We start from the raw sequence: 13,890 nt of genomic DNA on the forward strand, positions 1-13,890 counted from the left end.
CATGCCAAAAGAAGGAATTATCAGTAAGAGACAAACAAAAAGAAGAGTCAACAAAGTAATTGATAGATTTTTGAAAAACCATAGTCAAGAAAATGACAGAGCCCCTGGCGTTCATTCATTCAGTCAAGAAAATGAATGTAAAAATAATCAAGATCAATCTAGAGAAGAGACTTGCAATGATGGTCAAATTAATCCAGTGATACATAGTTGTGATAAACACAATTTTGAAAATCGAGGTAAATATTTAAGTGGTAATTTTAGTGGTTCTTGCACAGCACCAAAACATGCAGAAGAAATTATGAGAGAAAAAGAGCCCAGTGACGAGCTTCTTCAGTGTGACCTTAATAAGTGGGTTGTCAAATATAAAATTCCTGGTGTAGCAATAACCGATTTGCTAAAACTTCTTTCTCCATATCATCCTAATCTGATTAAAACAAGTCGATCTCTGTTAGGTACCTCCCTAATGTGTGCCCTAGACACAGAAAAATTAGATAATGGTGAGTTTTGCTATTTTGGTGTGGAGAAGCGTTTGATTTTATTTTTTTCTAAACATCCTATTGTTCCTTGTGATACCTTGCAATTAATATTCAACATCGATGGTTTACCACTTTTCAAAAGCTCCAGAGTGCAATTTTGGCCTATTTTGATGTCGGTTAATGACTGTTTAATAAACACTCCTGTAGTAGTTGGCATATTTTGTGGCACCTCGAAACCAAAGCCTCTGGAAAAATTTCTAAATCATCTAGTTTTAGAACTAAAGCATTTGTTTGATGTTGGTTTTAATTTCAAGGGCAGGACCATTGAAATTGAGCTGTATTCTTTTATTTGCGATGCTCCTGCACGTGCATTTTTAAAATGTGTAAAGGGTCATGGGGGATACTCTTCATGTGATAAATGCACCTGTAATGGGACGTATGTTCCAGAGGGTAGAAATGTTGTTTTAGCAGATTTGAATGCGACAAATCGCAATGACAAATCTTTTCGAGCACAAAGAGACAAAGATCATCACATTGGAACTTCACCACTTTTAGCTCTTGATATTGACATGGTTTCACATTTCCCCTTGGATTATATGCATTGTGTGTGTGTAGGAGTTATGAGGAAACTGTTAAATTTTTGGCTTTGTGGCAAAGTTCCATTAAAATTAGATGCCAAAACAACTGCAGAATTGAATACTCGTTTGCTTTATTTGAAAACATTTTTTCCTGCAGAATTCATAAGAAAGCCTAGAGGACTGAATGAAATTGACAGGTGGAAAGCCACAGAGCTACGAACCTTCCTCCTTTATGCTGGCCCTGTGGTTTTGCTTAATTTAGTTCATTCTTCCATATACGAGCATTTTTTATTATTGCATTGTGGTATTAGCATTTTATGTTCTCCACACTTGGTGAATTATTCTCGTTCTGCTAATAACTTTCTTAGGGAATTTGTAAGCCACTCTGAAAAGTTATATGGCAAATCATTTTTAGTATATAATGTTCATGTTTTGATTCACCTTGCAGATGATGTGAAAAAATTGGGTGTTTTAGATAATTTCTCAGCTTTTGTATTTGAAAGTTTTCTAGGCAGTTTAAAAAAAAGCATTAAATCTGGCAATAAGCCATTTGAACAAATTTGTCGGAGACTAAATGAATATGATGAACATGGTGAACCTTCTAATCAAATTCAGTCTGATTTATTTGAGATGCAAAATGAACATAATTTGGGGCCAGTTCCTTGTGATTTTATTGGACATCAATATAAAAAATTGTCATTCCTTAATAAATTCTGTATTTCAATTTCCTCTCTAAGTCCCGCTAATTGTTATTGTTTTACTAAAGAAAAATCAGTTATTCAGGTTCACAATGTATTGAGGAGAGCTGACAGATTAAGTATTTTAGGTCTACGATTTAGTAAACAGGAAAATTTCTATACGTATCCCCTTCCATCTTCTAAACTGAATGTTTTTATTGTGAAAGATTTGGCAAATATATATACTGAAGTATCCTTAGAGGATGTTGTTTCCAAATGTGTTCTGCTGCCCTTGAAAGATTGTTTTGTAAGCTTACCATTGCTGCACAGTTCATAATCCATTTCGTCCATTGAACCACTGTGTAGATATATAATATGCATATTTGACTGAATAAAACATTTTTTTTTCTTTAAATACTTGTGTTTGTCTTTTTAGTTCTATTCCACATGAATAATTTATAAAGCAGTACGTATTTGGGGGGGGGGTGCGTTATTTACTAATGCGTCATTTAATCACGTCATGAAATGGCGCCCAGATGACGTCTTCAAAATGGACATAATCACCTATTTTATGACGTCAGAAATAAGGCATTTCATGACTTCCAAAAAACGTCATTTTTGACGTCAGGCGACTACTTGGGGAGTGGAGGCCGTCTTAAAAGCATCATGGGGCCCCCGGGCAAGTTGATTTCGCTCAGCCCTCTATCTAGCCTGCAAATGCCACCTTACCAATTGACATGCTTAATCTCGCAAATCTTAACCATATCTCATATTCCCCCCCCCCGCCACCGCCGCTCTTCATTCAAGGCCTCCGTGACGTGCCCGGGTTGGCCAATGCGTCAAGACGAGACTGCCTCAAATTGTGCATAGGCATAGGCGTAAAGTTATTCAAAATGTTGGGGGGGGGGGGGTGCCCTCAGTATCAATATAACGAAACCGCGTTTATACGACGCGTCGTATAAACGAGGTCTGTACGCTCGTACGGGTCAAGACGTCGTATAAATGCGAAAGTCGTTTTACTGAAATTTTTTTTAAATGACCCCTCTTCTTCTCCAGCCATAGCCCTTTTTTAAAGAATTTAATGGTTTTAATTCAAAATCATTGGTTTCTATTTCTGTGGAAAAAAATTGTGGTAGGCTGCATGTCGTGGACAAGGCCGTAAGTTTCGATATGAACACTTTCTTTGTGCCTTGAATCTCGTTGTCGGTACGTTCTTTCAAAAAGAACAGGCAGATCAGGCTCTATCGGATTTAGCCAATTTTAGCCATTGCCCTTGTGAAGGGGCGGGACCGTGTCGGAGAAAACTTTTATAAATAATACACAGCGTTGTCGCTACTGACAGGGGCGTAGCCAGAAATTTCGTTCGGGGGGGGGGGGACCAAAGTGACAGAACAATGGATTTGGCCATCTTTTTCCCTTCTTTCGGTCATTTTCTCACATTTCGGGTATCATCAGATTTGTCTTTGCAATAGCTAATAGACGATAATGGTATCGTCTATTTCCTTTACAAACTTTTCGAGATAAAGCGCAAAATAATTTCGCTACGAAAGCGGGACGCGAGCCTGGTGTCCAGACCGGGAAAGCTAAGTAAGTTTAAACCAGAGTAGTACCCAGGGCAGCAAATAGACGCTTGGTCAGCCGGGGCAAGAACTCTCCCCGGATATTTTGACGCCCCTTTATAATGCTGAAGAAGAGGCTAGATGGTAAAATTTGTGCCCTCTCTGGCCTGACGCACCAGACCAGCCTGCTCTTCCTAATTGTGGTCCAGGTAGTACCATTTTTTAGATTTGTCTTAAAAATGCCTATCATTGGCTTATATTTGCATTGCGAAGCCGGGCCTTCCACTAACACAAAAGAGATTTACCAGGCCACGGGCTTCCAAATGTTTAGAACGGCTGACCTATACTATGAACGCCGCAACTAAACAGGTACTTGGTCAGCACGGGGCAAGCACGCATTTTTGCGCCTCCTCATAATGTTGAAGGAGAGGTTAAAGAGTGGAATTTGCGCCCCCTCTAGTCCGGCGCCCGGGGCACCAGATCCACCTACACCCCCCTAGTTGCGGCCTGGCCTCCAAGTATCCCTAATTAAGAACAGTTGATTTTAAAGCTTCGGTTCACGGGTTTAGACGTATAGCTTGTTAGTTCCACTTTTTATCCATATCTCTGGCAGGGCCGTCTTAAGAGCATCGTGAGGGCCCGGGCCAAGTGATTTTTTTGAGGCCCTACCTGGCAAATTCCGAAAATATCAAACAGTTGTTATTTTTGTGAGGCCGCTGTCCGCTGTTCTGTTGAGGCTCCCGAGCCGTGCCCGATTGGGCCCATGCGTTAAGACAACACTGATCTGTGGTCAATCATCATTTTAAATCAGCGAAAAAATTTAAAAGTTGGCGACTCACAAGCTGGAATTTTTGGTGGGTTTCTAGATTAAAAATTTTCCCTCCCCCCCGTTCAATAAATTTATGATGTAAAAAGTAAAACACAATAATAGAATTCGTACCCCCCTCTACCCTTCTTAGCCCTCTAAATAGTGGGCCACGCATCGAGTAATTGTTATTGCCTCGAGCTGGAGCCCTGTCAACACCACCCTTGGGGGAAGGGGGCGGGCGTGGCATCCATCCCAAGAAAGTAGTGAAATGAGCAGGCCTATAGACATAATATTAATTATTACATAATATATTATAGACATAATATGAGTTCCCAAAAATCATCCTAAAACAGTGGTTCTAAATCTTTTTCAAACTGTGACCCGATGAATCTAATTTCTATGAGTCTACGGCCCGGTCTGCAATAATTTACTCGTTCATAAGGTAATAAATAATTAATAAATAACCAATTACTTTTTAATTCAGTGCAAATTAATTAATTAATTAAAAGCATTCACACAAACAAATTGATTAATTAATTTAAACACTTTTAAGAGATTAATTAATTTAAACACTTTTAAGAGATTAATTAATTTAAAACCCTTTTAATGAACTTATGAGTTGAATTCATTATTATCTTATGGTTTTAACGAACTGTTAGAACGTTTTTCCTTTTTGGTACTGTATTAATAACGCACAGAAGTCAAAATAGGTACGTATGAACGAAGCGCGTTTCATCAGCAACTGCAAACATCATCATTGGAAAATATAATTGATCACAAAATTAATCGAAAGGTGAATATTGAATTTCATAGAATAATTTTGCATAGTTTTCATTCACAGTTGGGAAATGAAAATCTTGCCATACATTTAAATTTATTTGTGCTGACTTACATCGACGTAATACTTATTTATTAGCACGTTTTGTTAATAATTTAGTGTAAATTATATTTTATGACCGAATTTTGTATTTTGTTAGCCAGAAAAAAAGTAACGATATGAAAAAATTCTACATAGTAACTCACCATAAAAGTCAGCTGAAGAGCAGGAGATTGTTCAATTATGGGCGAAACACTCGTTTAGGTGTATTCACGATAGATGCTCATATAAATTGTGTAACTTCATAAATTTCAAGCGATTTTTCTACTCTAAAATTTGAAACCCTTTCTATAAATTCGTAACAAAAATTTATATTTGTGAACCTATCATTTGAATAAATGAACAATACTACACTTGGAAAAAAGCACAAAGGAAACTCGCAACGTAATTCACTGCATGCAAAGAAAACTGTACGGTACATCACCACTCATGTGCACCTTGATGACCGATTCAAAACACTATATTCAGCTGGTACTTCACTGGTTAGTCGCTGACATTTGCCATGCACATGTCATTTTCCTCGTTCATTTCTGAGAACAGGTTGACGTTAATACGTCCTCCATCGTTATAATTGGACTGCTAGAGATTTTTAGGTGTTTTGCGTCTGGTCGTCAAAATCTTCCCTACTGACATACATACATTCCACACAAAACATATACGTCTTTTTCTTCATACGAGCATACGAGTTCCCCAATTGTTCCCATTTTGAGGGCAGCAGATGTCTGCAAACAGATAGGCCCTGCCATAAATTTTTCTCGATTTGGATTTGGCGGCTGGTCATAAATATCGGAAATTCCCAATTACTCACCAGTTATTTTACTTTGAAGTTATGCGGCTTGGCCTCTGAGTAGCACAAATGTAAAAAATGTGTCTGGATCCCCTGTCCTATTGATGCACCCACTGTATCCCTGGGGCAAAGCAAGAAAGCCTCCACACAACCGAAAATTTAGATAAAGAGAGGTGGGGGGGGGGGAAGTGTGTGGGAAATGCCTCTTTATCGGCGGCTAAAGACAAGCAATAGTTTCGGGGAGGGGGAGAATTCAATATGCACAGACGGCAAACGAGGATTTTTCATTCTCCCCTTATTCAATCATGGCCCTCACAAGGGTGGGGCTGACAGGACTCCAGCCCTGGGGCCTGGGACGATTTGCATCATTTTTTTTCACGCTATAAATTCACCATAATGGGCCCCGCAAAAGATCCCAGCCTAGGGGCCATGTGTGTTCAATATTTGCGGAAACAATTACAAATTCATGCTTATAACAAATTTTTATTTCTGAATCTGGGGGTGCTCCGCTCCTTGCAACAAACCGCTTTTCCGAGTCTGACACCATTTCATCATCGGACAGACCTCGGTATAACGTCACACCTGAGGACCGAATAAATATGACTTCATTAACGGGGTGATTTACTAACGAGTAAACGTTTTGCCCGTGTCCGGAAAATTCACCGACCAACAAGTGGTTGAAGTTATACCGAGGTCTTACTGTACATGAATGATTCCCAGAGGTCCCATGAAGGAAGATCCCACAGAGCTCCGTACTGAAGTCTCAGGAGCAATTTTTTCCAGTTTTTACCATATAAATTCACAACAGATGGTGGGGGGGGGGGGAATTGGGAAATCCTGCCCCGATACCCACAAAACATCTCAATCCAGAAGCCTTGTTCGATGACGTGGGGGCCAATGTAGAGTATATTGCACTGTAAAATTTTTATAGGGCTGTGATTCCCAATCTGTTTGTTGCAGCAATTTCTGGGTGCTGCGGACAGGGCCGTAACCAAGAGCGTAAATTATTGCTGTCGAGTTGGGGGGGGGGGAGGCTGAAACAAATGTAGTTTTACATCACCTCCACAGTGTAAAAATCGATGACTTTGAAAGATAGTTTTTGTTTCCCCTAAAATTTGCTGTCCTCCCAAAATTGCAGCCCAGGGCCAAAAGTTTTTGCGGAAACATCACAGGAAACAACACACACCGCACGTTATTTTTCTGCAATGACTCATGAAATACTGATATTCAAATAAGACTTGATTTATTTTTTCTGTTCCGTGGGCCGACGGAGCCATTTGAGGAGGCCCTCAAAATAAATTTTATGAGGGAACTGAGCCCCCCCCCCCCTCCAATAATTTCTAAAAAACAATGCAATGCAACCTCCATGGCTCCCACATGGGTTGACATGGTCCCACATAGGGCTGGCAGGGCCCGGGATAATTATCATTTTTTTTATTTTTCTTGCTATAAATTCACTATAAGGGCTTTACTTACTTTCTAACCGAAACGGCGACCCAGTCCATATTCCGAAGAATTTCTAAATATGGACTGGGTCGCCGTTTCGGTTAGTAAGTAAGGCCCTCTAGAGGGCCGTGAAAAATGTGGTTCGAGGGACCCGACTAATATTCCAGCCTCGGGCCCTTCACCAAGATGTGGGGGTCATGGCACCCTCTCTTTCCTGCGTACGCGCTTAAGTCCCATATATTCGGGACGACCAGCAACTTTCAGCCCCCTTCAATGTTTTCTGCATGTGGGTGCTTCTGCATGTCCCCCACATTGGTGAGGCTGACAGTTCTCCAGCCCGGGATGATTCTTGTCTTTTTTTACTTTTCACGCAGTAAATTTACTATATAGGGGCCCACGAGAACCAGTCTGGCTAGGGGCCCGCCAAAGATCCCAGTCTTGGCGCCCTGCGACAGGATGTGAGGGCCATGCCACGGCGTATTGTGATTAAGCTCTTTATGGGGCAATACATCCAAATGAATTTTATTTATCAATAAAATTATTTTTGCGGTGAATAAATACTCAAAAGCGCATTTTTTTGGTGGTACTAACAACGCGATTCACAAAATATGCCAACAGCAACAGAAATTTCAGGGCATGTGATGATAATGTTGCCTTTCGATATAACAATAATCCCTCTACAACGATATTTTTTCTTTGTCCGCAGTCGTTATATCGAGGTTTCACTGCATTTCATTTAGCTATTGTTTATTTGTCTCGGTGTTATTAGTCATACAGTATTTTGTCAAAAATGTTTCGGCCCGGGCTCTCGAACTCGATAAGTAAAATATGACTCTCGGAGTGTACTTGTTTCGGTTTCAATCATTATCGGTCTATTTTTTAACCTTTCTTTTCCTCCTGCTGCATCGTCTGGAAGCTTCTTTCCCCAAGGGTCACGTTCAAACAAAAGAGATGCTTCTGAGTTTTCCGACAGCGGGAATAATAGATGCATGCCTTTGGGGCAGCTACGATTAGCACCGAGGGAGAATGATAATTGGAGATCGAGTGTCGTCAAAGCCGCTTGAAAGTTAATAATGCAGCTTTTAATGCAGCAAGTTAATAATGCAACTCTTAATGCAGCTTTGAGTGTCGTCGTTGACCGTGAGAAATACTACATATTGCTACAAAAAAAAAGAAAAAAAAGCCAAGGGCAAGTCGATTGTGATTTTAAAAAAGTATTGAAATAAAATTTTGGGATTTTTTTTACAAAATTTTTTTGGGGGCAATTTTTTTCATCATAACGTGTTTTTCCGAGCCAAATATGGGAAACGTATCCACGCGAATTTTTTTTTTTGTGGGGGGGGGGGGGCTGAGCCGGTCCTTCAAAATTATTGGAGAGGCCTGGGCCCGTGGGCCAGATACAAGTTTACGCCTATGGCTTGGACTTACGCCTTATTAGACCTTTGAAGACCGAACACACTCCGCTTCACAACTCAGAGATATCAAAGTGTACGGGTGTGTGTGTGTGGTGGATTTTTTTTTCATATAATCAACACTCGACAACGGTGGATCATAATAAACAATAAACAATCAACTATAAAATCAACATAATCTTCTGAAGTTCTTGAGGAGTCAAGGTTCTTGGTTCTAGTCGAGAGGCACCTGAACCTTTGAAAAATTATCATTTATTTTTTATTTCCTTTTTTTTTAAGATCAATATTATAATTCACTTGTTTATTTGATTCTATGTTCTACCCCCAGTCAAATTTTGTTGTAAAGAGGCTCGAAAAATGTTTCGGCATCGGCCCTCAAGATCTGTTACTACACACGTTCAGTTATGCCTGCACAGTTATACCTGCGCAGGCATAACTGAACGGTTCGATGCATCCACACCATTCAGTTATACCTGTGCAGGCGAAGCTTCTGGAACCGGTTCTAGGCAATCTGGGGGGACATTTTCATTCTTCGATCTCTGTCTTCGCGGTCTTTTGATCAGTTCGGATTTTTTCATAGTCTATAAAGTTCGGAATTTTCTAGTATGATTTCCACAGATGATGCTTTGGGTGTAGTTGGATTGGTTATGGCACTGAAAGTTTTTAACTCAAAAAAAAAGAAAGAAACGGGTAACGTGGTACAAAGATTGGTTAAAAAAAAAAAGGCAACAATATTCGCACGTTAAATTGTTACAGGAATTGAGATTTGCACCAAAAGATTGGCATAATTTTCTCAGAATGGATCAAGATACCTCTACTCAAAGCTTTTTTTTTTTCAATTCCTTTCGGAAATTGCTTCGCAAACTGTTTGTTTTTTTAAGAACACTGTCTCTGTTCGCTAGAGGATCTATTTCTCTCATTTTCCACACCAATCTCTCATAACTATCATCTTTCTTAATTTTGTTATGGTAATCTTTAGTTTTCACCTGCCACAAGCATTTCTCATTCCTATACATTTCAATGAATTCTTCCAAACATTCGCGCTGTCCGTTTCGAAGATCACTCCTCATTATAAACTTCGAGTCGTGAAAACTAAACTGAACTTTGAACTAAACTCTGGTGGAGTGTTGAAATCGGTGTTTCCCAAAGTAGGACTATTCAGGCTATGAATGGACGCAAGGAGGTGATGGGGGGGGGGGGACACGAGAGGAAAACATTAGTTTTCGAAAACTCGGACCATTTTACCAAGGAAGCCTTTGTAAAACAATATGGGCCTTGGGCAAAAAAAAAAAAAGAAAAGAAAACTAATATTGCACACAGAAATTCGTACTTGTTTCATCAGAGCTAAAGTGTTTTTTCTCCCTTTGAATGTGCGCTGCACATTCCAGATGTATTGTAACTGTAAATTGATCGGTAAAGCTTACTGTCACAGATCTCCACACCATCTGGGGTCCTGCATCCCCGGGGGCTGGTTTTACTAATGAATATTGCCATTATTCGAGCCATTTCCCCTCATCCCCCACAAAGATGGGATTGGGATCAGGATTCTGGTTTCAGAGCCCGAGATGATTCCAATCATTCTTTTTTCCCACGTTAAAAAATTCACTATAGTGGCGGCTCGGCAAAGAGAATAGCCTCTGTGCCCTGCGGCAGGATGTGGGCGGGGAGGGGCAGGGGGTGACGCCCAAGAGCCGCGACGCACACTTTGAGGAAGACTGCTGTAACGGAAGATGTTTGTTGAATCGACACCATAAGTACAATAACGTATTTTGATGTTCCTAAAACCTCTCATAATGACCGATTTTCATGACGTAAGTAATAAAAGGCACTACTGCCTTCTCATGCTTATCAAGAATGCTATCCATATCTACAGTGATCATGACAATACGTATAGGCAATAAAAGAGAAATTTTGGTATTACAATCGACGCCCGATATAACGACCCCTTCGTCTCATCGAGAATGGATGTTACATTTGGAGTGAGGTCGTAGCGAGGGGGAGACTTGGGGTTGTGGTCGGGCCTGATTGGGACGGTCGTTATATAAGTAAAACATAAAACATTTGGGACTTAGCCTACCAGTCTTTGTCGCTATAACGTGAATGATCGCTATAACGAGCGACTGTATCTTCGAAAACAAGCATCGTTTCTCCTCTGAATATACAGATAGGGGATACATGCTCCTTCAGCATCGTATGATAACATTTTTTTCTCGCGATAGCGTCGATTTAAAAAAAATAATTTTTTTGACTTGAAAATTTTTATGGTAACTTACGTAGTGTTTTTCCTTGAAAGAAAACTGCATTTTCACGCGACCTCTTACGATTAATTCAACTCAATTAGAAATTGACTTATTATTAAGCATAGTATGTATATTAATAGTATTACTCAATGATATAATTATATTATCAATCGTATATCTCTCTCAAAGAATTTTTCGATTGTTTTCTTACGTTTAACTAGCGTAATTTCATCTGAATTTTTTTCTTTCAATGTTTGAGCTGAAAGTTGAAATTCGTTGCAATCTGACGAGATGTGTCCAAAAAACAAATTCAATGAGATTCATTAAATATAAAAGAAAATAATAAATTACAGTGATTTTTGTCCTATTGATGCTTGCTGGTTTTCGGTCAAGAAAGGAGTGGGAATCCTGCGTTTGAAATTGAAAACAATTGCAAACATTAACCGACTCGTATAAACACCTGCTTGATTTCTAGGAATCTTGATTTCTAAAGGAAGTACATGTGAAAGAATACTAAAATAATCTTATGTCACGGGGCCCCTAAAATCTCCAAGAACCCTGGTCAACCTCTCTTCTCTAAATAATCAATAAACAATTAATAGTCATAGCACATTATTTGAATGCAGAGTTTGTATGTTTCGGTGCATAATTTCGGGCAAATTTATTGAAAAGAGTGATTTCAGAAACAAAATTGCGAATTTTAACAATGGTCGAAATATTTCTAAAATTTTATTTTGATTTTTTTATTCAATATGAAATTGTAAGAAAATATCGTGAAAATTACGCCATTAGAAAATTTTCTTCTAATTAAATGGAATCCCTCTCCAAAACAAGTTATTCAGTTATTATTGTTCTATTACATTATCAGTGAAAAAAGAAGAGGGAAGAAAGAAGGGCGAATATAAGAAAGCGGGGAAAAAAACTGCGCAGTTATACCTGATGGCCCATACAAACGCTCAGTTATACCTGCGCAGGCATAACTGTACAGTTATACCGAATCGAAAAACCATTCCCTTCAGGTCGCCTGTGCAGGTCAACTGACGGCCCCTACACACGCTCAGTTATGCCTGCACAGTTGACCTGTACAGGCATAACTGCGCAGGTATAACTGAGCGTGTGTAGGGCCCTTTATGAATGGACATTTAGAATGTACTGTTTTTTCCCAATATTTTTCAAGAAAACATTGGGGGGGGGGGCGGCTAAAAGTTATTGGTTCGCCCGTATATACGGGACTCCAGCGTTTACGAAGGAGAGAGAGGATGCATTGCAATGGTTTTTTCAGTAATTACTGGGGAAGGGGGGGGGGCTCAGTTTCCTTACAAAATTTCAGTTTCAATATCACTGCTTTTCAATTTTCAACCCCCCCCCCCCGCAATGCATCTTTGGGCTTCTTTTCGTGACGGCGCCATGCCCCCCCCCCCCGGTCGCAGTGAACAAAAGAAGAGACACTCAGTTTTTGCCAGGCACACAAGAATGACCCCTCCCCACTGAAAGTTTCTTTCAGTGGGGAGGGGTGCTGTGATTTCAGCTGTGCCTTGAGGGATTGAACGGCAAGGAAGAAATGAGACAGACGTATTGTCATGGCTCATGGAACAAGAAAGCCAAAGACCATTCAGAGTTTTTAAAAGAACTAAAATTTTGAGTAGATTGTTTCAATTAACTAATTTATAATTAGGACAACTTTTGGTTAACATTTTTTTTTCATCATTGCAAAATGAGGAAACCATATTCATACGAATTTTTTTGGGTGGGGGGGGCTGAGCCGGGTCTTCAGAAATGTTGGGGGGGGCTCGGGCCCATGGGCCGGATACAAGTTTACGCCTATGTGCATAGGTGCCTACGAAATTTGGTACAATGATTTTAAAAATTAGGTATGGGTCCCAGACCAAATTTTTCACGGTCTAGTAAACAAAAAATTTAAGAAGAGGGTTCTCTTCTTGCTACTCTTCTGGGTTTGTTTTAAGAGCATCATGGGCTCAGAGAGCCAAGTGATTTTTCTGATTCCCTACATGGAAAATCCCCGAAAAATACAACTACCTCTCGTTTTTTTGAGGCCCCTCTTCTCTTGAGGCCCCCTGGCCATGCCCTGATGGGCCCATGCGTTAAGACAGAACTGGTTCCTGGGCTTGAGCCCTGCCAGCTCCACGCTTGTGGAGGCTACGGTTTCTTTCACAGGCTTCTGTGTTTCCCAACCGTCGGGTCAGAGCAACACCTTTTATAGAAGAAGGCCTCCGTGCGAAGCGCGTGACGCCACTGAAGTCTCCCATTTCCCTTATAGTCATTGGATATATGCAAAATACTACTTCCCTTATACTACATTGGATATATGATAACCGACCCGCCGCGGTATCATAAAGGTTGAAAACTACTATCTAGAGCCTAGGACAGTTCCCAAGTTTTTGTTTTACGGTCCCTTCAATTATTGGGTCGCAAAGGCATTATGGTTGAAAGTTCTGGCTTTCCATAGTTGGGTGAGATGCCCCCCCCCCCATACCCCCTGCCTTGTCAGGAAGAAAACACAACATGAGGCGGGGACTGAAGTGAAAAAGAAAAAACTTCTTTGCTCGCAAACAAAGAAAAATAGAGAAAAATAGGGAGAAATTCGCCATGAACACAATTTTGGAAAAACCGCCACCCGCCAAAGTCAAAAATTTCCCGCCGAACCGTTTTCAAACCAGCCCAATTTGGCGGGAAAACCGCCAATCTGGCAACTCTGGTCTTGACTTGATTGAATTTCATTGATGTTTTATACTCGGAATGCCCATACGTCCCACATTTCTCGGGATGCCCTTGTTTTTTCGGTTTTTCCTGTCGTCCCGACTTGTTTACAAAAATGTTCCGGTTTTTCCCGTTTTTAAATAGAGTTTGCTTGAATACTTAAGTTTGTTATTTTAATCAAAAATGTTGACATAAGGTAATTTTCATAACTTAATAACTATGAATTGATTGTTTTAAAAATCTTTTTTTCTTTGAATATAACACGTGAGTTTTCAAAAAGAAGGCATTGACCCCAGTAGCACAACGATATAG

The 13,890-nt window shown here is 40.0% G+C and overlaps 1 protein-coding gene across 1 annotated transcript; it reads left to right on the plus strand.

Moving 5' to 3' along the window:
* The first annotated feature begins 1 nt into the window (after position 1).
* On the plus strand, positions 2-2,068 carry LOC149080530 (uncharacterized). The gene has a single exon (XM_089239622.1). It carries the CDS (start codon positions 2-4, stop codon positions 2,066-2,068), a length of 2,067 nt encoding a protein of 688 aa, XP_089095748.1.
* The last annotated feature ends 11,822 nt before the right edge of the window (positions 2,069-13,890 follow it).

The sequence above is a fragment of the Pholcus phalangioides genome, unplaced genomic scaffold, assembly GCF_987345545.1.
Source record: "Pholcus phalangioides strain wild (caught in Gottingen) unplaced genomic scaffold, Ppha-v1.0 ptg000011l_1, whole genome shotgun sequence".
Lineage (NCBI taxonomy): Eukaryota > Metazoa > Arthropoda > Arachnida > Araneae > Pholcidae > Pholcus > Pholcus phalangioides.